Consider the following 27,757-nt stretch of genomic DNA (forward strand, 5'->3'; position numbering starts at 1 on the left):
GTATATATAATATATATATAAAATATAACATAATATACATAGCATATATAGTATGCTATATAATATATATTACATATTACATATAAAATATATGAAAATAAATATATTTATAATATATACACATATTTCCTATTTTTTCATGTTCTCAGTTATTTCAGTAGACTTTTTTAAAAGCAGAAGGCAGTGAAGTTATGTTTTGTCTCCATCTTGTCTAACGAAATTTTTTTTTAAACCAACATGTTCAATTTGATAAATACAGGCATATAATGATTTTAAGGTTTATGTCTACATACCAAATTTATATAAGGCTAGTTTCAGGTCTCTGTGGCAAATTTCATTTAGTTGTGACAGTTGCCTGTGCAGAAGCTAATTAGTACTTATTATTTGCTTTTTAGAAAATGGATTCCACATCTCTGTTACCAATGTTTTTAGACATGGATCTGACAATATCACATATAGAATGTTTTCCTAAGGACATTCTAGTGAAATTTCAAGGCAGAAATAATACTGAATGTGAGTTTGACTACCACATATTACAGAGGGAAATTCAGCATATTCCAAAAGTAAAAGCTAATGTGGACATTGATGAATTTTGTTTGGTGGAAGAAAGAGTATCTGGAGAATGGCAGAGAGGAAGAGTCATGGAAAAGAAAAACGAACTCTATACAGTGCTCCTCATAGATCACGGAGAAGAACTAAGAGTTGATAGTACACAGGTTGCTTCAGCCTGTGACAACTTATTTGAGCTACCACCACGGGTAATATTTGGTATTTTTGCCAACATACTACCAAATGGGGAAAGATGGCCTCTTAAAGCTTTGAATTATTTTAAGTCATTAGTTGGACTACAAGTGAAAGGTTGTGTACAAGCTGTGTTGCCTCTTCAAAGGACTCTTCTAGAAGTACCAAAAATTATATCCCAGGTTCTTGAGTTACAATTAGGCAGACTTATTGATGGGGATTCATTTCGTCTTATTGTGGAAATGTTAAAAGAATTCCCACAAGAAATGCCCGATTTACTACAACATAGAAGACCTGAATTGTTAAGTAAGAATGATACTCCAGTTGATGTTCAACATGTTCTGGATAATTTGCAGCCATCTTTGTCAGTAGGCAGTATTGAAAGTATAAAGGTATCCTCTGCATTGAGCCCAAGTAAATTTTATTGTCAACTAATTAAATGGATTCCAGAGTTAGAAAATTTAACAGCGTGTATGACTTTGCATTATGATGCTATCAGTCAAGTAAGTAGTCCCACATGTGATAACTTTGGACTACTTTGTGTTGCCAAAAGAAGAAATGGACAGTGGTATAGAGGAATTCTTCAGCAGCTCTTGCCCAATAATCAGGTGAAAATTTGGTTCATGGATTATGGCAGTACTGAGGCTATACCTTCGATCCACGTAAAGAAACTTAAACAGGATTTTATTTTAGTACCATTATTTTCATTTCCATGTTCTCTGACGTATTTAAACAGTCCAGATAGAGATGCCAGAAAATCTCAATTGAGTGTATTTAAACAAGCCTTGTTAGGACAAACAGTATATGCACACATCAATTGGTTCAATAAAGATGAACATTTGTTTTATGTAACACTACAAACTCAGGAGTCTACAATTAATTCTAAGTGTCTGCTGAAGACTGTAGGCACACAAGTAATCTGTCCAGTGTCTGAATCAAAAATCTCTAGTATGTTTAAAGAGAGTAGTGCTGCTGATGTAAATGGCTTTGCAGTTGAGCGTTTTGTTGGAAATACTGAATTGTCAATAGACTATCTAAATAAAAACTCTTTGAAAGTAGGTTTTCCTATTAAAACTGTAGAGATGGAGATAGAGGCTGCCTATATAGCTTTTGTAGTATATGTATTAAACCCATCAAATTTCTGGGTACGTACTAATGAACATCAGAATGAACTTCAAGATATAATGAAAAATATAAACAAATTTTATGATTTGTGTGAAAATAGTGAACTGATTCTAAGAAATCCAGAACCTGGATTATTTTGTTGTGCTAGATACAGCAAGGATAGACATTTTTACAGAGCTGTCATCACTGAAATTAATGGCTGTAAGATTAATGTTTATTTTTTAGATTATGGAAATACTGATTCCATACCATTTTTTGATGTAAAAGTTTTGCTTCCAGAGTTTTGTGAGTTGCCTGCCTTAGCCATGTGCTGTTCACTTGCACATATATTTCCTATTGAAGATTTATGGGTGAAGGCAGCAATTGACTATTTTAAAAAAATTGTCTTGAACAAAGAAATTTTGCTGCAGGTTCTAGCAAAAAAAGATGACAAATACATTGTAAATATTCAGAGTATTGAAGCCTCAGAAAATATTGATGTTGTCCCTCTTATGTTACAAGCTGGATATGCAGAATATTGGGAAGTAGAACCAGAGTGTTATCCCAAATCTGCAAGTGAATATTCAGTGTTAAATTTAAAATTTAAAAACAAAGTTAATATTAAAGTCCTATCTGCCTTTCTTGAAGGACCTAAACTTTACCATTCAAATAAGCTAAAAGAAAGTAGCTTGTCTTTGGTAAAAACACCAGCTGTTAATTTCTCAGACTTAAAAAGTCCTTTCACCTTGTCTGTGGGGACTGAGTCACCACAACCTTATAAAGAATATATGTTTAAACCAGGAACAGTCCTTGAAGTTAAGTGTTCTTCTTATTGTGGCCCAGGTGACTTCTCATGCCAGCTTCAATGTAAGTTAGAAGACCTAAAATTACTAATGCAACAAATTCAGAATTACTATAGCATTCATTCAGATCCTTATCAGATTGGGCAGATTGCTTGTGTTGCTAAGTATTCCAAAGATGGGAAGTGGTATAGAGCTGCTGTTTTGACTCGAGTATCACAAAAAGAATTTGACATCGTATTTGTTGATTATGGTTACCAGGAAAGAGTTTTAATTAAAGATCTTTGCGCTATTAACCCACATTTTCTTATGTTAGAAGGCCAAGCCTTCAGATGTAGTCTTAATCATTTAGTTGAACCCATTAGTTGTAAATCATTCAGTTGGACAAGAGAAGCATGCAGAGACTTTGGGAATTTTATTTCTTCATCTAAAGGATTGACTTGCACCATTTATGCCTTAGTTCTTACACATCGAAACTCTTTATGTAACTTAGTGGATTTGCAATCTCCACTTACTAGTGCAAAAGAATTTCTTATGAATCATGGCTCTGCACAATATACTACATTATCAAAGCCATTCCCATCTTCAGTTAGTCTTTACAGTTACTGTTACTCTTCCTTTAACATAAAAATTGGAAGTGAGGAAGAAATATACATATCTCACATATATAGTCCCAGAAGGTTTTATTGCCAACTTAGTAGAAATAATAAAGACCTGGAGATGATAGAAACAAAAATCACAGAGATTGGTAATCTCAAAAATTGTCCAAAATATGATCCTAGTAAAATGAGACTGTGCATATCTAAGTATGTAGAGGATGGTCTCTTTTATCGAGCTTTAACAATGCCAACAGATTCATTAACTGACTTTCTGGTCTATTTTGTGGACTTTGGAAATAAGCAATTAGTAGAAGAAAGTACATTGAAGGCTATTTCAGATCAGTTTCCAGAGTTGCTGTTTACACCTATGCAAGCTATTAAGTGTTTTTTGTCAGATCTTAGAGATGTAGATGTTCCAGTAGAAATCAATAGCTGGTTTAAAGATAATTTTTTGGGAAAACGATTAAGGGCAATAATATTGTCCAGGGAGTCAGATGGCCAGCTTGGTGTAGAATTATATGATGGATATCAACATATAAATCAGAAAATTAAAATGTTGCTTCATGCTTATGGAAAAAAACTTTGTGATCAAGCACCCTGTGTGGAAAAGGGTCATAAAATAAGTGAGAATAAGAGACTTACTATTTCTTTGAAAGGCAAAACAGAAAACCACTATCCCAATAATATAAACAAAACTCATGTAGTAACATATTCTGAAAGCAAAACAGATCAGTTAATGAATCCCAGAAGTACATATGCCAAGCTTTTGAAACCATCGGCCTGTTTTAAAATTGAACCTGTGTCAAAAAACAAAGTGAAGTCTTTGAGTGATGGATTCAAAAATAAAGGTGTAAAAATTGTCCCTGGATCTGCACATACTCTTGATGAAAATGATGTGGGCCAGAAATCAGTAAGGGTTGTATCACCATCTTTTATCCAAGAATTAAATCCAGCAGACTTTCAAAACCCGTATAATCTTACTAGACCACAGATCAAAGATCTTCCTCAACCCAAAATTTGCTTGAATGCCAAAGTTAAAGGATATGTTTCTAGTGTCAGTAATCCAGCAAGTTTCCATATTCAGCTTGTTGATAATGAAAATGTAATCATCAGACTTGCAGATGCTCTAAATGAAAGAAGAACAAAGATAGTGAAAGAGAGAAAATCAGTTAAGCCTGTGGTGGGAGACCTTGTAGTTGCCGAATACTCTGGTGACCATGCCATTTACAGAGCAGTCATTAAGAAAAATTTGCCAGGAAATTCTTTTGAAGTGGAATTTATTGACTATGGTAACACTGCGATAATAAGCACATCAAAAATTTATGAATTTCAGAGGGAATTCTTAACAATTCCTCAGCTAGGAATCCATTCTTTTCTTAGTGGAGTCAAGTGGAATGAGCCTGATGAAATATGGGACAGTAAAACTGTGGATTATTTTGCATCACGAGTAAGTAACAAAACAGTTGCATGTGAATTTTTGAAAAAGCATGAGCAGAAATGGGAAGTAAATATCATTTGTGATGGAACATCTGTTATTAATGAACTACTGAAATGGACAGCATGTTCAAAACTTCAGCAAACAGGATTGCAGATGCCAGCGGTTGTCTCTCAAAAAGCGAGTTCTGGTGAGGATAATGAAATTAAGAAAGGAAGATCAAATGAATATGAAGGTTCTATGATCCTTCAACCACCCTACCAACAGCTGGGTAATATTCCTTTTGAAGAGTTAAAACCTGGCCAACTGGAAAAGGCTGAAATATTTTATGTCTCAAAAAGTGGGACATTTTATGTGAAGTTATCAAAAAATAAAAAAATCTTATCAGATTTAACAGTATTAATCGCTAAAGTAGTAAAAAAACCTTTATCAATGGAAACTATTAAAAAAGGCTTAGAGTGCTTGGCAAAATCTAAAAAAACCTTGAAATGGTATCGATCAAAAGTAGAAAAGTGTGTTGATGATAAAGTGCTTGTTTTTTTAGTAGATCGTGGTAGGTATGAAATAGTACCATTAGGTAATACCAAGGTGCTTAGTAATGAAATAAGAAATATTCCAAGACAAGCTGTGGCTTGTAAATGGATTTGGTTTGAAAATTTTAGAAACCGGTCATTTGAGTCTATTGTGTGTTTATTTGCTCATCTGGAAATAAATATTCTTTTCCTGAAATATTTAGACTCTGTGTGGGAAGTAGACATTTTGGTAGATGGCCTGTTACTTTTGGAATATTTAAATTTAAATACAGTTCGTGTTGAAAACAAACTTAGATCTTCAGAAACGATTTTTAATATGGAATCTAAGTCTCCTGTGTCATGTACAATAAGATCATATACTTGGGCCCAACTCCAAAATGGAAAGCAGTATTCTGGTATTGCCACTGCTATTTCTGATCCATCAGATTTCTGTGTTCAGTTAGAAGATTTCTTTGACACAATGAAATCTCTCTTTGTGTTGCTTTCTGATCTACCAGAAAACTTACAAACAGTGCCTCAAGAGTGCATATTTCCTGGTGCTAGTTGTTTGTTCAAATATGAACTGGAAGATCAGTGGAATCGAGTAGAAATTTCTGAAGTCTCTAATCGGTCTTTACTACTTGTGTTGATCGACTATGGATTTTCTGTTTACATACCTTACTCAGATACAAAAAATCTCAAAGTTGTTCCTGTGGAACTTCTGAATTTACCAAGGTTAAGTTATCCTTGTGTTTTAGGTGGTATCTTACCTGCTAAGGGGAAGCATTGGAGTGAAGAAGCCAAAAGCTTTTTTCAAGATCAGCTAAGTAAACCAGGCTTAGTTTTTCAGTTGAGGAGGTATAATTTTGAAACAAAACTGGAAGTAGATGTCATTCATGAGAAAAACAGTTTGGCAGATATGTTGGTTGTATCTGGTCTTGCAGTATATTCTAAAGATTCAGATCATCTTAATGATGGAGTTAGTACTACTGGATCTACTGAAATCCAGTATCAATTACAGAGTAAGCCTGTTTTCCCATTGTTAGATCAAAATTGTTACAAAAGAGAAAATACAAGCTGTATATGCACTGAGAAACAAAAACTAAAAGAGAAAACCGTAAAGAAAGAGGTCTATAAGAACTTAAGGAAAAGCAATATCAGTACGCGATTATATTCCAGAAATTTAACTCTGAAGAAGGCTGACATTGGAAAACATAATCCCCGAAGTACCATCACATTTGATACACGTATAGCAGCTTCATTTTGGGAACTACTGAATGATTTGAATAACACTAATTTCATTGAAAACATTTTTGAAAAACTACCAACTGAAGAAATACAAGAAAATAACACAATGGATTTGAGAACAAGGATAAAAGCACTGCGTGTTAATGAAAAGATTATATCTGAGGAACACTTAAAAGGTAGGTACCTATTTAAAAAAAACAGCTTTTTTTGTATATTGTTTTTGATTCCTTGAAAGTTTATTATATGCTAAGATTATCCAAATTGAAAAAATCATAGTGCAAGAAGCTCACTAGACAATCAATAAATGGATAAACTTGGAGTGATTACTTAATTATAAAATGATACTTGAGGATATCTTCCTGTTTTGAATGGTAACCTTTGAGAATGTAATGAAAGTGGAGAGAATTTTTAACCATATGTGCATGTACACATACATGACATGACATTTTATAGATAGTTTAAAGGGTTTCACAAAACTAAAGGCCCATAGATCTCTAGTTAATAAATCTTGCTATTAGTGAGCTCCTGAGCTCATTTTGGAGAACCAATTTTCTGTTATGTGTTTATCAGATGAAATATATCTTTATTTAGATTTTTTGAGTGTACTTTTAGCATATTGCTAATAAAGTTAAATTTATGGTATAAACTGACTTGAACATATTTCCTGTTAAATTTTTTAGATGTCAAACTGATTCTATAATAAATTTTAATATTTTATGTTATCTGATTTTGCTTATGCAAAATTATATTTTATTTTCTGTATGGGTTAGTTACTGAGGATTTTGTAGGCTATAAATGTTCCCTGCTTTTAATGAATGTTTGTTCTGACTATAAATCTATTATTCCATATTATCTCTAGTATTATAGCCGGTTACATTCTTTCAATGAGGGGAGGGATCTTGTTTTTATTGATGTATTTTAGAAGGAGTATTTCATTTGAATTCATATTGAGGTGTTTTATAGTTAATTGATAAAGGCTTTAAAATTGGTCCTCTTATTTTTGAGTATTTTGTTATTAGCAGTTATGGTAGAGTGCTTACTATGTTCTAGGTACTGTGCTAAGATTTTTTGATGTATTATGTCTTTTAAAGTTTACCAAATTCTATGAAGTAGGTGGATATTAAGGTTTAAATGGAGTCCAATAACTAGTACCCATTTCTTTGCCTGAATTCTAAACCATTTTAGAGATGGACAAGGAGAGAAACCATTGATGAGCAAAATATCACATTAAAAACAAAACAAAACAGCCAATGGGCACCTGGGTGGCTCAGTCAGTTCAGCTTCTGACTTTGGTCGGAAGCTTCAGGTCGTGATCTCGCGATTCGTGAGTTTGAGCCTCACATTGGGCTCTGTGCTGACAGCTTAGAGCCTGGAGCCTGCTTTGGATTCTGTGTCTCCCTCTCTCTCTCTGCCTCTCCCCTGCTCGTGCTCTGCCTCTGTCTCTCAAAAAATAAAATGTTAAAAAATCCCACCCCAAACCAGTATTGATGGACGTGGGTTTGTATCAATGGGAAAGGGGTTTACCAACACCGAGTCAACAATTTAGACTTACCCACAGAGGCGAATTTCTCCATATTGGGGGTCTACCCATGTAAAACTTACAGGTTGAGGCGTTTATCTCCAAAAAAGAAAGGGAGGGGAGGAGGAAGAGACTAAACTGACCTATACCTTTGGACAAAGGTATGCCCTGCATGGCCCTACTCCAAGTGTAAGTAAGGGAGTGAACAAACCAGAGTATTAGGTTAGGAGAATACCTCACCCGTGAATACTTGTACATGGAAGGAAACCCCAGGAATGGGAAGAAGCACCCCTCCCCCAAATTATTGTCACTATTTTATGAATGATGCTCAGGGAAATTAAGTAAATTGCCAATGGCTCTAAAGAGAAAAATCTCAGTTCCTTGTTTACTAGCAACTCTGATGTTTCCACATCCAAAATCTTTTATTAATTACTGATACTGCCTTTTGGAAAGGAGTTAGATATTTGAGGAAGAGTTTTCTATAAGCTTTTGACCATCAGCCCATACACTTTGGCACTTCTATACCTTCTGTTGTTACTTTACATGTGTTCATTTCCACCGTCTTTGTTTTTCCTTAAGAACCCACTCTTGGTCCCTATCTCTATCCTACCTCCTGCATTCCTAGTACAGAGTGAACCAGTAAGTGAATTAAGTAAAAGTAGCTATTATGAAAACAAAGAACCAAACATTAAATTAAAAAATCTTCACTAGGGAAAAATCATAAATTTGAGTGAGACAAATACAAGAACCATGGTTTCATGGACTAAGAATTTTCTAATACACTTGCCATGATCCATGTAAAACAAAAAAATAAGAAAACATCAAGTGGTTTCATTGCCTTGTGTACTGTCCAAATTCCTAACCCCGATTACTCGTCCACAGTGGTAGTGTAGTAGCCACTGCTGTTTGTTACTATTGCCTGCACGTGCTTTGAATCTAAGGCAAAATGGTTTTAGTTCTTGGTTGAAGTTATCAATACTTGAAATTGTTGCCTATTAAGGAAACTGGAAAAGTGGCTCTAATGGCCATGCTGTTGAATTTATACTTTGCACTGACATTAAGAAAGCTTTAAAAAATTCTGATGGCTCGGTCTCACTTTGAGATTGTTTTAATTGGTCAGGCTACCGCCTCCATGAGGATTTTAAAGCCCCCTGGGTGATTGTAATGTACAGAGAAGGTTGAGAACCACTGTTTTAGAGACGATTGTGGATAACTTTCTGAATTATTTTGTGAGAGAAAACAATTCTGGACTTTGTGAAAAGTCTTAAAATCTATTCCTCCTGTATTTGGAGGCCAGACTATACATAGTGAATTACAGCAATTCTGTGCTAAACTTAATTTGAAGTAAATATAGTAAAAATGCCACGATGTTAGAAATGACCTCAAAGTATAATACATTTATTTTGCCTTGCCCAGGTATTGTTTTAATTATAGAAGTTTCTGCCTCTTATGTTTAGAAAATTGGCTTAACTTTCCCCTAGTTTCACCCTACTGTAACATATCAGTATTAAAATATTCAAACTAGTTGTTTTTGTTTGCAGATTGTTTTCTTAAAAGTTACTAGTCTTTTCCCAGGATGTTTCTGCAGGTTTGTGTTGTTGCTTGTTTGTTTTTCCTGGAAGTCCTTGAGTAGATAATTATGGGAACTAAAGAATGTAACAACCCTTCAAAAAGCACAGAAGTATCTAGTCACTCTTTGGTAATGAAGTAGTGCGTTATGTTGATTTGTGCTACCTTCCTATGCTTCCTTATTTAACTGGAGGACATTTTTGAAAGAAATTTGGAATGGCAACCAACTTTAGAGGAGAATTTTGTCTGACATTTTACATTTGAAATAATACACCTAGACATCCAAGGGGGATGGCTGACAGGCATGTAAAATGTTAGACTGAATTTTGAAAATACGAGACCTGTAGGTGATACACACTTAAGAATCACTTGCGTTGGATGTAGCATGGTATTTAAAAGTAAGGCCAGTGAGGCCCCTTGCTCCTTGAGTTTGAATTCCTGCTTCATCCCTTCTTAACTGTGAAACTGTAGGTAAGCTTTTTAACATGGCTGTGCCTCCTCAGTTTTTTCATCTGGAATATGGAAATAATAACTATGCATTTGGCTTCTTGTGAGGACTGAATAAGTTAAAATGTGTAAAACCTTTTCACTAGTATCTGGTACAGAGTAAGTGCTCAGAAATTTTAGAAATATCAGCCATCCCAATAAAGCTCTAATGTATTTGTTTTGTAAATCTTTTGTGAAATTGCAATTTGAAAATTTCTGATGTTGCTCTGCAAGAAACTGAAATATGTAGGGCAGTGTGTGTGTGTGTATCTATATCTATATCTATATCTATATCTATATCTATAGTACAATGGTTAGATTAACAGTTAAATTTCTATTTGGAAGATAGGATTTATGATTGAGATAATTATAGTTCTAAATAAAGATTAGAACAGGCTATATGTATTTTTTCCAAAATGGGTATGTATTAGTGATTGTTTAGGAAAAGATATTTTCAGTTGTTATGTACAATTATATGTATATATTATAGTATATGTGTAATCTGATTATGCCATACTTCACTCCTCCTTTACCTTTTTCAATTGTGACTTTTAGAAATTAACTAAAATTCTGTTCATAGAAGGTATTTTCAAAATAAAATCTTGACTATGAATTAGACCCATAATGCTTGGAAAATTATATTACAGCATATTAATTATTACTGTTTTTGCTTGTGTTTCAGTGAAGGGAGATGAAAGCTCAGATCCTCTATGTATCAGTTTGGCAACAAATAATACATAGGATACCGAATAATTACTGTTTTGTTCTAGATGCTCCAAATATATAATAAAAGTGGTAAGCATATGACAATTTCTAATATTAAAGGTATCTTCAAGGCATCTAGATTGTTCAAATTATTTCCCTAGGAGACAATGATTAGAATGCTACAGAAATTCTATGTGACCAGGAATTGTGATGATTTGTTTGTAGAAGATTACTTAGGAAATGTGGTTCACTCCTAAAGTATTTTAAACATTTGACAAACCATTCTTTGCTTGTGTTTCCACAGTCATTAGATAATATTTTACCATTATCTGTATTTTTCAAGTGTCTTTCCTAACTGAAACCTTTGTTTCAGTTGCTGCTTTGTAGGGACATCATTGAAATCATGGAAAATACATAGAGAGTTAAGGCTATAGGACTGCATTCCCAGGAAAATATGGGTGCTTTTAGGACTGACACTTATTAATAGGATATGGAAGAGAAGTCAGAGTTAATCCTATTCTTCCCTTTCTTTAGATCATACAGTGGGAATTTTCTTTCATTTTATTTTGCAGTCATACCTTTTTTTAAATTTGGTTTTACACTTTTGGTTGTTCATTAGTTGTAGATATTTGTGCCATTCAAGAACACTGCTGTTTGATTGGGGGGGTAGATATTTTGTCAGTGTATTTAACTGTGAATTAGAATTTATTTTTCAAGTAAACATTTATTGAGCAAATTTAGAGTATTGTTTTGATGCCAAGATAGAACCATAAAATCATGCAAATGTACTTGAGTCAGTGTCCACCAAATAGTTTTGAAGAACTAGAGATTTGGTGATTTAGAGAATATTTGGGGAAATTTAGAAATTTCCTAAGCTAGGTATGGAGAATCAAGTTTATCATTGTACATGTATATTGAATGTATTAATACTGTCATTTTTTTGAGGTTAGGAAGTAATTTCCAGAAATGCTGTTGTATATGAATATATAGGAGTTTAAGTTGGGTATCTTGAAAGTTTATTCAGTGCAGGGAGGCTTCATATTTTTACGCTCCAAATTAATCTGTGGCTTGTGATTATTTTAGAGCAGAGAATTTAATATTTACTCTTTGTAATCGAATTTCTTTGAATACTTTTGTGTCATTTTCCTCCAAACCTCACCAGATCTCACAGATTATTTTGTGCAATTTGGAAAAGTATTTCTATTAGAAAATGAATTCACTTTATACAACTTCTGTGACTATTTAATACTGGGTTGCTTTTGTTGTTTTGTTACCATAAAACATGGCAAAGTTAATGATTTGGATAAGTAAACAAAAGAAATGAATAAAGTAAGATAAAGTATTAATGGGTGTTTTTTGGTACCAGTTTTATCATGAAGGGCCTCATACCTCTTCAGTTTTTCAGAGTTCTGTTAATTTCATTTATGTGTCTTGAGGTACAGTATTTTATGTTTAGAAATAGACAAACTTCACAAATTTATTTATAGCATTTATGTTATTAAATATTGTAGAAAATGTTTTTACAAGACTACATTTCAGTTAATTCCTAACTGATTTTTTATTAGACAGAAGCCCAATCTAGAAAGTAACTGAAGAAAGGATTAAAATTGTTTCCTTTTAAGATAAAAAGAGCTTAATTTAAAACCATTTTCCTCTTTTTTATGGAACTACATTATTATTTTTGTTCTACATTAGCTAGTTTGTTATACTGTAAAATTACAACATGGAGGATGTATAGTAATATAGTTATTCAGAGTACTTTCAAGCAAAAACAAATAGTGTATTCATCTTAAAATTTATATTTTCTTAGGATTAAGTTTTATTAGATTTTACAGATAAGTCAATATTAAAATAATGCTTTTTCCTACTCTAAAACACTTGTATGAATTTAAGTTAGTAGAAGCTGTTATTTTATGAATGTTGGCAATAGACTATTGATTCAAAATTTGGGAAGTAGTAGCACATTTACATTTTTAGATTAAAATATTTCAAAGTTGAGGATTGCTAAGCTTTACTTTTTAAATTTATTTTTTAAAAATTTTTCTCAGAAACATACTTGATAATTTTTTTAAGTTTATTTTGAGAGAGAGCACTTGTGCATGCTCAAGCAGGGAAGGGATAGAGAAAGAGGGAAAGAGAGGATCCCAAGCAGGCTCCATGATATCAGCATAGAGCTCTGTGTGGGGCTCGATTCCATGAACCATGAGATCATGACCTGAGCTGAGATCCAGTCAGATATTTAACTGACTGCACCCCTAAATTCATTTGTAATTTTGCTTTACTCCTATAAATTAAAAAATGTTATTTTTTGAACTCATGTAAAATTTTATAAGAATAGAAAAAGTATTCTTTAGAAATGATAATTGATTTGGTTTTTAAAAAATATTCACGTATGCATTATTCAAATGTGTGTGTGTATTCAATTTTTTTTTAAACATTTATTCATTTTTGAGAGTGAGAGAGAGCATGAGTGGGGAAGGGGCAGAGTGAGACAGAGACAAAGAATCTGAAGCGCCTCCAGGCTCCAAGCTGTCAGCACAGAGCCTGATATGGGGCTCAAACTCACAGACCACGAGATTGTGACCTGAGCTGAAGTGGGACGCTCAACCTGCTGAGCCACCCGGATGCCCCCTTTTATTTTTTTTAAGTTTATTTCTTTTGAGCGTGGCGGAGGGGCAGGAAGAGGTGGGGGGACAGAGAGAATCTCAAGCAGGTTCCATGCTGTCAGTGCGAAGCCCGGTGTGGAGCTCGAACTCTTCATGAACTGTGACATCATGACCTAAGCTGAAATCAAGAGTTGGACACTTAACAGCTGAGCCACCCGGACACCCCTATAACTTTTTCTGACTTTTATATGTGTATTTAACTCTGCTATTGCTTAAAAACTTCTTTTGTTCTAGTTGTGTACACTCAAGGGAAATTATTTTTGTTTTGTATATTGAGTATTTTGAGTTACTTTTTCACAGTAAAACATTATAAATATAGTTTGCTAAAATCTCAATGAGTATGTTTTAAAAGGGCAATATAGCATTAACAGAATCATACCTTGTGCATTATAGTGATGAAAAATTGAATTCACTTTAACATTTCCTTTAACCAAAATTAGTCCTTACTCAGACACTCGGCACAATTTTTTTTCTCTTTAAAGGTATTTCTAATTCTCAAAACAGTTTTTAATTTTTCATTTTTTTTCACTTTTGAAGGAATGCTGGAGTTTTAAAAATTATAAATCTTTTTATTTGGCCTATAATTTGGATATATTTCTCAACTTTTTAAGAGTCTCCCGCATTATATTTATTTTCTGCATTTGACTTCTAGAATTTTTCTTAGGTTATATCATGATAGCCATACTAAGAGTATTTAAGATTCTTATAGAAGTTCCCCTTTGATGATACATTAACATCTTAGTGTGAACTCTATGTAATGGTTTTTAATGTATTTTCTTAGTTTTCTCATAATTTTTCATTAATCACAAAGTGATCAGTTATTGACTAATGTTATAATGCTATTTCATAATATATTTGTCTCTGTGTCCTTGAACATATTGATAATCTCTGAAAATCTTCTCCTTAGTACTAAAACCTTATCTTTTATAATCTTGTTACAGTCTTCTATATGGTACATTCATTCATCAAACTGTGTTAGATATAGGAGATACAAAAATGAGTCAAATTCTGGTTTTTAAGATACTTACATTATAGTGGTGGAAGCACATTAATAATTATAACAAAGAATGGTACATGGTATGTAATAAAGGTATATAATAAGGTGCTTTAGGACCACAGAAGACCGTGCACTTTACTTCCTGGGATTGGGGGACCAGTTGGAAAAAGACTTTAAAAATATGACCTGTGATGGGGCGCTTGGGTGGCTCAGTAGGTTAAGCATCCAACTTCAGCTCTGGTCATGATCTCACAGTTCCTGGGTTTGAGCCCCACGTCAGGCTCTGTGCTGACAGCTCAGAGCCTGGAACCTGCTTCAGATTCTGTGTCTCCTCCTCTCTCTGCTCCTCCTTTGCTTGTGCTCTGTCTCTCTCTCAGAAATAAATATACACTAAAACAATTTTAAAAAATGACCTGTGAGCCTGATTCTTCAAAGATATGCTAGGGAACTTAGACCTACAAGGAAGGAAATTAGAGGCCACATGGTACAGCCACGCACAACTGACTCAGTACAATCACCCTATTTTGTTTTGATCGCCAAGGCCTGAGGGGAGTTGGGAATATAGAAAGTGACTACTCATGGGTGTGGAGTTTCTCTTTGGGGCTCTGAAAATGTTCAGAAGTTAAATGGTGACAGTGGTTACACAATTCTTTGAATATACTAAAACTTATTGATCTGTACACTTGAACAAGGTGAATTTTATGACCCCTGAATATTTCAGTAAAGCTTCTTAAAAATTACATGTATGAAGCTTATGTATAGCTTATGAATTCAATAAGCTATTCCTTGAGACTGTTTAGAGAAGAACAGAGAAATGTAATGAAATTCTGATATCTAGTTTAGGGATTTCAAAATTAAAGGGAATAAAATCTCAAACCTCAAGAACCAAAAAATAAATGAAAAAGGAGATCGCTAGGGTGGGGAGAATGGCATCCTTAGTCTAGATCATTCTATGCATGTCATTATTAGCTATTGGTCATAATAATAGCTATTACTAGCTATTAGCATTTTTAAACCTTTGTTATTTAAAAAAAGTTTTTTTAATGTTTAGTTTTGAGAGCAGGAGACAGAGTGCAAGTGGGGGAGTCGTAGAGAAAGAGGGAGACAGAATCTGAAGCAGGCACCAGGCTCTGAGCTGTCAGCGTAGAACCGGATGTGGGGCTTGAATTCATGGACTGTAAGATCATGACCTGAGCCAAAGTTGGACACCTAACTGACTGAGCCACCCAGGCACCCCTAAACCTTGTTATTTTCTTAAAAAATGTTTTTAATGTTTATGTTAGACATAGTGTGAGCGGGAGAGGGCAGAGAGATAGCGAGGCACAGAATCTGAAGCAGGCTCCAGGCTTTGAGCCTCTGTGCTGACAGCTCAGAGCCTGACACCGGGCTCAAACTAACAAACCGTGAAATCATGACCTGAGCCCAAGTTGGATGCTTAACTGACTGAGCCACCTTAGGCACCCCTAAACCTTGTTATTTTTAAGTGTAGACCTAAAAGTGTACAAAACCAAGATATATAGCTACAGGCTTTCTGATAAAACACCTGTGTTACTGCTACACAGTGCAAAAATGGATCATTACCAGGACTCCAGAAGCTCTTTTCCTGTCCTCTCAAGTATTTATGCCCTTCTCTCCAAAGGAACTACTACCCTGACTTTTGTGGCACTATGTTCCTTTCTTTTTGTGTCTTTAAAGTAGTTTTACCACCTAATTTTGCCAACAACCAAGAAATAATGCTTTTTTCTTTTAATGGTTATATATGGAACTGATAGTATGCTTTTTTTTTTTTCTTTAAGTTTTTACCTGAGCCAAAACCAAGAGTTAGACACTTAACTGAGCCACCCAGGCACTCCAGTAGTATGTTTTTGTTTCTTTTTGCACAATTTTTAAGTACGAGATTTATCCTTTTTGTGTGTGTGTGTGTAGTTATGGTTCATTTATTTTAATTTCTTAAAATTATGTATTTATGTATTTATAACACATGCAAAAAGGGGAGGGGTGGAGAGGGAGAATCCCAATCAGGCTCTGTGCTGTCACTACAGAGCCCTATGTGGGCTTGAACTTACGAACCATGAGATCATGATCTGAGCTGAAACTGAGTCAGACACTTAACCAATTGAGCCACACAGGCGCCCCATTCGTTTTCATTTCTGAATAAATAATTTTTATTGTAGGGTATAAATTTATTATTCATTCTACTCTTGACAATTTTTTTAGTTTTCAACTATTGCAGATAATAAGGGAAATAACTGCGTGTCATTTCATGAACACGTATGTGCATTTCTGTTGGATGTGTCTGGGTTTCATTGCTGGAATTGTTGGGTCATTGTACACTAGAGGTAGAGAATAGAGGTAGGATGAAACCCTCTGGATGGGTAATTCTCTTCATCTGGTTGAGTGTTACTCCTGTGGAGGATGCCTATGATAAGCATTGAGATGAATCACCAAGATTGATATGCCAAGATTCACATGGTCATTACCCACTGGCTCATCCAAATGCCTCTTCTGCAGGTTTCCTTATCTTTGTCTTCCATACTTGTACCTTCTGAGCCCCAGCCAACCAACTTAACCAGTTACCACTGTGTGGCAGTCTATATGTGGTTACCTTAGGTTTCTTCCATTTCCATTCAGAAAGGATGTAGGTTGTGCCCAAAGGGAAAGTTTCTTCTTAGCGTTGTTCCTTCAGGGATGTCCCTGAATGGGCATGTAGTCAGGCAGTAGTGCATGCTGGCTTGCAATGGCATACTGTGTTGACCAATTTATGGATCATACTTGATTGTTAAAATATCCTCTGTCAGCTGGTCATAGGAAACCTTCCTGGGAAGACCGAAATATGATTTTTGAATGTTAAAACACCCTTGCATTTTTGTGATGTCTCGTGTAGGCATGTTATGCAATCTTTTTAATGTCTTGCTAAATTTGGTGCTAGTGTTATTAAAGGAATTTTGTTTATAAGGAATATTGGTCTATGGTTCTTTTTTCTCCACTTTGTATGTCTTCTCTGGATTTGGTATCGGGAACAGAATGAGTTGGGAAAGGTCTCCTCTATCATCTGAAAATTTTTATGTAGGATTATATTTCTCCTTTGAAAGAAATTTCATTTTTTCCCCATGGTTCTTCCATTTTCTGTTTCATTTCTGCTTTGACTTTTACTGTGTTTGATTTGCTTTTTCTAGCTTCTTGAAGTAGCTATTATTTTAGATCTTTGTCTTTTGTAATAGAAGTGCTTAATGCCAGAAACTGCTTTAAAGTTTATATGTTGAGAGAGAGAGAGTGAGAGAGAGGAGGAAGAGTGGGGAAGGGGTGGAGATAGAGGGAGAGAGAGAATCCCAAGCAGGCTCTGTACTGTTAGCACAGAGCCTGATGCAGGCTCAAACCCATGAACTGTGAGATCATGACCTGAGGCAGAACCAAGCATCGGACACTTAACTAATTGGGCCACCCAGGCACCCCCAGAAACAACTTTTTAAGTGTTCTTCAGGTGCAGCCCATATATTTTGAAGTGTGTCCATTTTTTAGGTTATTTTTTAATGCCCCTTTATTTATATTAATTTGGATCCAATAACAGTGATTTTCTCAGCTTTTGTTTTCCTCTGAATATCTTTAACTTTAAGCATATTTTCATATCATATGATAAGCTCTTTTCTTTCTTTTTTCTGATAAGCTCTTTTCAGATGTAGAATTCAGTGTTTGGTATTTGTCACAAGTTGTGCAACTATCCCCATTAAAAACTTTTACAACATCTTATTCAATATTCCTACATACATTTCTGTTAATTCCCATATCCTTTTCTACCCCCACTCCCTGTTTCAGGCAAACATTAATTTCTGTCCTTAACACTTCTCTTTTCTGGACTTTTTATATAAATGGAATCGTGATATTTGGTCTCTTGTGTTTGGCTTCTTTCACTGAGTAAAATGTTTTTGAGCTACATCCATATCATAGTGTGTATCAGTAGTTCATCCTTTCTTATTGCTTAATAGTATTTCATTGAATAAATATACATATTTCTAAGTTTTGACTGTTAGGATTAATGCTGCTAAAAATATATATGTACAAACCTTTATGTGAATGTGTTCATTTCTCTTGGATATATACCTAAGAGTGGAATTACTGGGTCTTTTGGTAAAGTCATGTTTAATGTTTAAAAAATCCAAACTGTTTTTCAAAGTGAGTGTACCATTTTTATATTCCTGTTGACTATATGGAGGTTTTGCTGATTCTCTGTATCCTTATATCCTTGTCAATATGTTGTGTCTTTCTTTAAAATCCACCCACCCCCCACTGGCAACCACTGTTTCTCTCCACTTAAGGTCTTTTTTTTTTTTTTTTTTTTAAATTCATTTTGGCTTAATCTCTGACCTATTTCACTTAGCATTATAGCCTCTAGGTCCATTTGTGTACCTGGGAAGATTGCTGCCTTGCCTTTTTTTTTCTTGAGTGACTGATATTCCATTGCAAATACATGTACCAGATTTTCTTCATCCATTCATCTATGGATGGACTCTTGGGTTGCTTCCATTTCTTGGCTATTATAAATCATGCTGAAATAAACATAGGAGTGCATGTATCTTTTTCAAATTAGCGTTTTTATTTTCTTTGGGTAAATACCTGGTACTGAAATTATTGGATCATATGGTAATTCTGTTTTTAATGTAAGAAACCTATATACTATTTTCCCTAGTAGTGGAACCAATTTACATACCCTTCAACAGTGCATGAGGGTTCCTTTTTCTCCACGTCCTTGTTTACACTTGTTATTTATTCTGTTTTTGATGTTGGCTGCCAGATGTGAGGTAATATCTCATTGTGATTTTAATTTGCTTTTCCCAGCTGATTAGTGATGTTGATCATCTTTTCGTGTGTTGGCCATCTGTATGTTGTCTTTAGAAAAATTCTATTCAAGTCCTCCACTCATTTGTAATTTGATTGTTTGTTTTTTGGTGTTGAGTTATAGAAGTACTTTATATATTTTGGATATTAGCCCCTATCAGATATGTCATTTATAAATATTTTCTCCCATTCAGTAAATAGGCGGTGGTCTGCTTTGTGATGGTTTCCTTTGCTGTGCAAAAGCTTTTTATTTTGGGGTAGTCCTAGTAGTTTAATTTTGCTTTTGTTGCCCTTGCCCAAGGTGACCTATCTAGAAAAATATTTCTATGGCTGATATCAAAGAAATTACTGCCTATGTTTTCTTCAAGGGGTTTTATGGTTTCAGAGTTTCACATTTGGGTCCTTAATCCATTTTGAGTTTATTTTTCTGTATGGTGTAAGAAAATGACCCAGTTTTATTATTTTTCATGTAGCTCTCCAGTTTTCCCAGCACCGTTTGTTGAAGAGACTATCTTTTCCCCATTATATATTCTTGCCTTCTGCATTGTAGATTCATTGAACATATAAGTGTGGGTTTGTTTCTGGGCTCTCTATTCTGTTTCATTGATCTGTGTGTCTGTTTTTGTGCCAATACCATACTGTTTTAATTACTATAGCTTTGTAGCATACATTGAAATCTAGGATTATAATACTCCAGCTTTGTTCTTTCTGAAGACTGCTTTGGCTATTTGGGGTCTTTTGTGGTTCCATACAAATTTTAGGATTATTTATTCTAGTTGTGTAAAAAATGTTGATTATCTTGATAGGGATTGCAGTAAATCCATAGACTGCTTTAGGTAGTATGAACATTTTAACCATGTTGGCTCTTCTAGTCCATGAGCATGGAACATCTTTCCATTTATTTGTGTCTTCAATTTCTTCCATCAACATTTTATAGTTTTTGGAATATAGGTCTTTCACCTCCTTGGTTAAGTTTTATTCCTAGGTATTATTTTTGGTACAATTGTAAGTGGGATTGTTTTCTTAATTTCCCTGTGCTATTTCGTTATTAGTGTATAGTAATTAAGTAGATTTCTATATATTTTGTATCCTGTGACTTTACTGAATTCATTTAACAGTTCTAGTAGTTTTTTTTTTTTTCTGGAGTCTTTAGGGGTTTCTTATATACATTTTAGTATAATCTGCAAATAGTAAAGTTTTACTTCTTCGTTACCAATTTGGATGCTTTTTCTTGTCTAAATGCTGTGCACAGACTTCTATGTCAAATAAAAATGGTGAGAGTGACCATCCTTGTCTTGTTCATGATCTTAGAGGAAAGGGTCCCAGTTTTCACCATTGAGTATGATGTTAGCTGTGCATGTTTCATATATGGCCTTTATTATGTTGAGGTGTGTTCATTCTACATCGACTTTGTTGAACATTTTTTATCATGAATGGATGTTGTACTTTATCAAATGTTTTTTCTGAATCTGTTGAGATATTTTCTCTTCTTAATGTGGTATATCATTTTGAATATATTTATGAATATTGAGCTACCTTTGCATATCTGGAATAAATTGCACTTGATGTGAATGATTTTGTTTAATGTATTATATTTGGTTTGCTAATATTTTGTTGAGGAATTTTTTATGTTTATCACAGATATTGACCTGTAGTTTTCTTTTTTTGTAGTGTTTGGTTTGGTATCAGGGTAATGTTGCCCTGCTAGAATGAATTTAAAAGCTTTCTTCCTCTTCTGTTTTTTGGAATATTTGAGAGGAATGGGTACTGATTCTTCTTCAAATTTAAATCCTTTAAATCATGTAAATGTTTAGTAGAATTCACCTGTGAAGCTGTCTGGTCCTGGATTTTGTTTGTTGGGAGATTTTTTGACTACTGATTCTATTTCATTTCTAGTAACTGGTCTGTTCAAATTTACTGTTGCTTCCTGATTCAATTTTGGAAGGTTATGCTTCTAGAAATCTATCCATTTCTTCTAGGTTGTCCAATTTGTTGGCATAATAGTCTTATCTTTTATTTATGTGGTGTAGTTTGTTATTTCTCCATTTATCATTTCATTTGAGTTCTCTTTTTTCTTGATGAGTCTGGCTAAAGATTTATCAGTTTTGCTTATATTTTCAAAGAACCATCTCTTGGTTCTTCATCTGCCATTTCATTCTTGCCATCCTAGTGGATGTGAAAATGTATCTTTTGGTTTTAGTTTGCATTTCACTAATGATATTGAGTATCTTTCCATGTGCTTCTTAGCCATTTGTATATCTTCCTTAAATAAAAGTTTTCAAAAATTGTTACCATTAATATTTTTTTTGTCTCTTTATTGTTGAGTAGTAGTTTCTGGATACAGGTCCCTTATCCTGTATATGGTTTACAAATATTTTCCCCCACTTTGGGTTGTCTTCTCACTTTGATCTCCTTTTGAAACACAAATTATTTAATTTTGATGGAGTCCAGTGTATATCCATATTTTTGTTGCTTTTGCATTTGCTTTTGGTGTCATACATAGGAAGTCATTACCTAATCCAAGATGGCGAATATTTATAAAAGTTTCTCCTAAGAGTTTTAAAATCTTAACTTATATTTAGGTCTCTGATCTATTTTGAGTTAATTTTTGTATGTGGTATGAGGTGGGATATAACTATTTTTTTGCAGGTGGAGTTCCAATTTTTACATCACCATTTATTTTATTTTTATTTATTTTTTCAATATATGAAATTTATTATCAAATTGGTTTCCATACAACACCCAATGCTCATCCCAAAAGGTGCCCTCCTCAATACCCATCACCCACCCTTCCCTCCCTCCCACCCCCCATCAACCCTCAGTTCTCAGTTTTTAAGAGTCTCTTATGCTTTGGCTCTCTATCACTCTAACCTCTTTTTTTCTCCTTGCTTTCCCCCATGGGTTTCTTTTTTTTTTTTTTTAAATTTTTTTTTCAATGTTTTTTATTTATTTTTGGGACAGAGAGAGACATAGCATGAACGGGGGAGGGGCAGAGAGAGAGGGAGACACAGAATCGGAAACAGGCTCCAGGCTCTGAGCCATCAGCCCAGAGCCTGACGCGGGGCTTGAACTCACGGACCGCGAGATCGTGACCTGGCTGAAGTCGGACGCTTAACCGACTGCGCCACCCAGGCGCCCCCCCCATGGGTTTCTGTTAAGTTTCTCAGGATCCACATAAGGGTGAAAACATATGGTATCTGTCTTTCTCTGTATGGCTTATTTCACTTAGCATCACACTCTCCAGTTCCATCCACGTTGCTACAAAGGACCATATTTCATTCTTTCTCATTGCCATGTAGTACTCCATTGTGTATATAAACCACAATTTCTTTATCCATTCATCAGTTGATGGACATTTAGGCTGTTTCCATAATTTGGCTATTGTTGAGAGTGCTGCTATAAACATTGGGATACAAGTGTCCCTATGCATCAGTACTCCTGTATCCCTTGGGTAAATTCCTAGCAGTGCTATTGCTGGGTCATAGGGTAGGTCTATTTTTAATTTTCTGAGGAACCTCCACACTGTTTTTCAGAGTGGCTGCACCAGTTTGCATTCCCACCAACAGTGCAAGAGGGTTCCCATTTCTCCACATCCTCTCCAGCATCTATAGTCTCTTGATTTGTTCATTTTGGCCATTCTGACTGGCGTGAGGTGATATCTGAGTGTGGTTTTGATTTGTATTTCCCTGATGAGGAGTGATGTTGAGCATCTTTTCATGTGCCTGTTGGCCATCCGGATGTCTTCTTTAGAGAAGTGTCTATTCATGTTTTCTGCCCATTTCTTCACTGGGTTATTTGTTTTTCGGGTGTGAGTTTGGTGAGCTCTTTATAGATTTTGGATACTAGCCCTTTGTCCGATATGTCATTTGCAAATATCTTTTCCCATTCGGTTGGTTGCCTTTTAGTTTTGTTGGTTGTTTCCTTTGCTGTGCAGAAGCTTTTTATCTTCATAAGGTCCCAGTAGTTCATTTTTGCTTTTAATTCCCTTGCCTTTGGGGATGTGTCACGTAAGAAATTGCTACGGCTGAGGTCAGCAAGGTCTTTTCCTGCTTTCTCCTCTAGGGTTTTGATGGTTTCCTGTCTCACATTCAGGTCCTTTATCCATTTTAAGTTTATTTTTGTGAATGGTGTGAGAAAGTGGTCCAGTTTCAATCTTCTGCATGTTGCTGTCCAGTTCTCCCAGCACCATTTGTTAAAGAGACTGTCTTTTTTCCATTGGATGTTCTTTCCTGCTTTGTCAAAGATCAGTTGGCCATACGTTTGTGGGTCTAGTTCTGGGGTTTCTATTCTATTCCATTGGTCTATGTGTCTGTTTTCGTGCCAATACCATGCTGTCTTGATGATTACAGCTTTGTAGTAGAGACTAAAGCCTGGGATTGTGATGCCTCCTGCTTTGGTCTTCTTCTTCAAAATTACGTTGGCTATTCAGGGCCTTTTGTGGTTCCATATGAATTTTAGGATTGCTTGTTCTAGCTTCGAGAAGAATGCTGGTACAATTTTGATAGGGATTGCATTGAATGTGTAGATAGCTTTGGGTAGTATTGACATTTTGACAATATTGATTCTTCCAGTCCATGAGCACGGACTGTCTTTCCATTTCTTTATATCTTCAATTTCCTTCATAAGCTTTCTATAGTTTTCAGCATACAGATCTTTTACATCTTTGTTTAGATTTATCCCTAGGTATTTTATGCTTCTTGGCATCACCATTTATTTTAAAAGGCTATTCTGTGTTCACTGAGTTGTTGTGGAACCTTTGGCAAAATCACTTGACCCAAAATGATTTATTTATGGACTCTTAATTCTCTTCCGTTGATCTATGGGACTAGTCTCTTGCCTGTACTTCACTGTTGTGATTACTCTAGCTTTGGAATATTTTTGAAATCAAAGGGTAAGTTCTCTCTCTCTCTCTCTCTCTCTTTTTTTCCAGATTGCTTTGGCTGTTTTGGGTCTATTACATTTCCACATGAATGTAAGGATCATTTTTTATTTCTAAAAAATACAAAAAAGCTAGATTTTACAGCAGTTGATTCAATCTATAGATTCTTTAGGGGAGACTTGCTATCTTAACAATATTGAATCTTCCAATCCATGAACAGGGAACATCTGTGTGTTTATCTTTAATTTCCATCTACAATGTTTGTAAGTTTTAGTGCACAAGTCTTGAAACTCTTACTCTTTATTTCTAGATATTTTCTTCCTTTGTTGCATGAAATATATTGTTGATTTAATTCTCTAATTGTTCATTGTTTACTGGAATACAATTGATTTGGATTTTGACCTTGTATTCTGTAACCTTTCTGTACTTGTTTATTCTAATTTATATGTGTATGAGTATAGTTCTTTGGATTTTCTGCATATAGAATGTTGGATGCAAGTAAAATTTAAGTTTTCCCTTTCCATTTGGATCCTTTCCCCTTTTTTTTCTTGGCAGAGAGTACTCCAGTATAACGTTGAAAAGTGGTGAAAGCAGGCATCCATGTCTCATCCATGTTAGGAGAAAGGCCTTCTGTCTTACACTATTATGATATTTGTGATAGGTGTTTTAACCTTTTATCAGGTTGAGGAAGATATTTTCTAGTCCAAGTTTGAGAGTTTTTATCACTAATGTCTACTTTAATAATTTCTCTTGGTTATATGTCGCTTTTTCCTCTTTCTTCCCCTGTTTTTTAATTACATGGAAGACGCTGTGTATGTATATTGTAGTTTTGGATTATGTTATCCTCTTAAGATTTAAAATTTTTGTTCTGGTAGGTGGTTAAATTGCTAATGGATCACTTGGATTTTATCAAGATCTAGTTTAAGGGCACATCTATTTAATTTTGTTTTCATGCTTTTTGTATCTTCTATGGCATAACTTTTCTGGGGTCTCCGCTGAATGCCTGGGTTGTTTTTCCAGGGTGCTTCTATTCTGGCTTGGCCCAAACTGCAAAATCTCCCAAGCACTCTGTTGCCTCCAGAATCTCTTCTCAGCTTTCAACCTCTTAACATAGCTACACTAACTATGGAGTCTTGCCCTGTAGCTTTGTGGACTAGGAGTTCGCTGAGGACCTGGAGAATTACCACGCAAGCTTCTGGGTTTCATCCTCTGTGGCTCTAACTGTGGCACACAAATCCCAGTTGCTATAAATAGCCTTGACCTTTGATTTCTGCATCCTTAATTCAGTAAAACTGCTCCATGCTTGACCTCACTTCCTGCCCATGGTTCAAATAATTTTGGACGAATCACGCATGTTACCTTTCTCAAGGATTGTAGCCCTTCCATGGGTGCTGTGCAACGCCTGCAAACAGTTTTATATGTTCTCTAGGTTTGTGTCCAGTTGTTTATCATAGGGCAGTTACTTTTGCAGCCAAGGCAAGACTTCCCTAGTTTGTCACTAAACTTCTACCATTCAATAAGGAAGCACTTGGAGGTAATACAGGCAATCATTTGGATTCTGGGCATAGTCTTCTCATCTCTTGTTTAATTTCTACCCTAGTTCTCTAGTAGAAGCTGGATCAGGCACCTCAGTCAATATATACAACTCTTCTTCTTTGTTCAGTGCATGAGGAGCCCAAAGTGGCTTTTTTTCCCATGTTATTTTTTCCATGTTATTTTAATAGGATTTTGAGAGACAGAAAAAACACATGTGTTACAAGCATTCGTGTTCCCTCCTGTCATTGTGCGTATTGCCTGTAGTACTTTGTTTTCATCACTTATTTCTAGATAAACTGACAGAGAGGATTTTAGTTTCTGAATTTGGCCACAACACTATCTCCTGTCTCCATAATCTTTTCAAAGAGTATGGAGAAGTGATGGTGCTTGATTTGTGAGGTTGGGTCATATTAGGCTATGTACCTCTGACTTGTTCACTAGAATAGTTATGCTTAATGCTGCATTGCCATGTAAGTAATCCAGTTACCTTGAGGCCGCCATGCTTTGAGGGAACTGAAGCTACATGAACAGGTTATGTTTAGATCCTTTTTTTTTTTTTTTTGATAGTTCCAGTGTAGGACCATTTGAGTCTCCCTAGATAAGGCCCAGACATTGTGGAACACAGATAAGCCAACTTTTCGATGTTTTCTCCAAATTTCTGCCTCATAGGATCTGTGACATAATATTATTATTTTGGTCACTGGGTTTCAGAATAAGTTGTTACATGGAAATAAATAATAAATGGAATAGACTTTGGTACCAGATATGAGATGTTGCTATAACTTTTGGACTGAAGAGTGGGCAGAAACTGGAAGGAAACCTGAAGGTCCTCAAGGAGGCTGTCTGTGAGGGCTTTAAGGAAGTTGAGGAAAATGTTGAAAGCTGGAGGAAAGGAGACTGGAAATCTTTGTTATATATATTAAAGAAAATCTAGCAAAATTGCCACTGCCATAGTATGGAAAACATGAAAATCTATCCAATGAACTGAGGATTTAGTTTCCAAGCAATTTGGAAATTCAAGAGATTTCCAAGCAATTACTGCATGTGTTCTGATTCTTAGTTTTGAATGAGTGTGCTATAGAAGTTGTTCTATGCTTGCCCCACAGTGGTATGTTGGATGTGTGTGGGCTAACATGCCACTTTGTTTCATAGGTCTTCAGATCAAGAGGATTGTCCTTGGGGAACTACTTCTGGGAGCCTAATCTACACTTGGACCTGATTTAGATGATGAGGTCTGAGACTGTTCTGATGCCATAATGGATTGAGACTTTGGAGGTCTTGGGGGAGGGTGTAGTATATTCTACATATGGGAATGATATGAACTGGGGCCAGAGGGCAAACTGCGTCACACTTTATTATCCAAAGGTTGTCTCGGTAATATTTTCTAAGCTTTCATCTACTTTGACTTAGCTGTTCCCATCAAGAAGGGGAATATAATTATCCTTCCCTTGGATCTGTGCAGGCTTATGAGTGCTGTGACCAAAGCATAGAGTAGAAGTGATGCTGTGTGATCTTAAAAAGGTAGTTCACAAATGGTAACGTAGATTTCACCTTATTTTCTGGAACACTTGTACCTGGTGTCTTGGACCATCATGCAAGAAATCCAAATACCACATCCAGGTTGTGAGGAAACCCAAGCCATGTGGGGAGGCAATGTGTAGGGACTCCTGTCAACAGTTCCAGAGCCCAGCCATTTGAGTTTTCCTTGCTGAAGCCATGGGTATTGTACAGAGACAAGCCAGCTCCATCATGTTCATATCCAAATTCCTAAGCTTCAGGACCCATAAACTTAATAGAATAGTTGTGTTTTATACACTAAGCCTCGAGGTAGTAACTGGAACAACTGGATAACTTATAAACCATGTTATAAAGAATCATCAGCGTTCTTGGTGTATAGTAAGAGTAAAGAGGCCTGGTAATGAGTAAAGTGAATTTCAGTGAAAAAGTCTGACACATTTTATTGCCTAATGGCTTGCTTATTCATTTATTTGGTTTTGGGATGCTAAGTCTTTTGGCTATCTGAATTCCAGAGAGTAGATGTGCCACTGTACTAGTTTATTTGTAAACGTTCCATTTAGTTTGCATTGTGTTCTACTTGATTTAAAACTCAATAAATATGATTCCTTCA

At 35.2% G+C, this 27,757-nt stretch overlaps 1 protein-coding gene across 1 annotated transcript; it reads left to right on the top strand.

Moving 5' to 3' along the window:
• Positions 1 to 398: 398 nt before the first annotated feature.
• TDRD15 (tudor domain containing 15) lies at positions 399 to 27,757 on the top strand. Its single transcript, XM_058682642.1, has 3 exons — positions 399 to 6,615; positions 10,696 to 10,808; positions 26,782 to 27,757. Exons 1-2 carry the CDS (start codon positions 399 to 401, stop codon positions 10,752 to 10,754), a joined length of 6,276 nt encoding a protein of 2,091 aa, XP_058538625.1. The 3' UTR covers positions 10,755 to 10,808; positions 26,782 to 27,757.

This window comes from Neofelis nebulosa, chromosome 9 (assembly GCF_028018385.1).
Source record: "Neofelis nebulosa isolate mNeoNeb1 chromosome 9, mNeoNeb1.pri, whole genome shotgun sequence".
In the NCBI taxonomy this organism is placed as follows: Eukaryota; Metazoa; Chordata; class Mammalia; order Carnivora; family Felidae; genus Neofelis; species Neofelis nebulosa.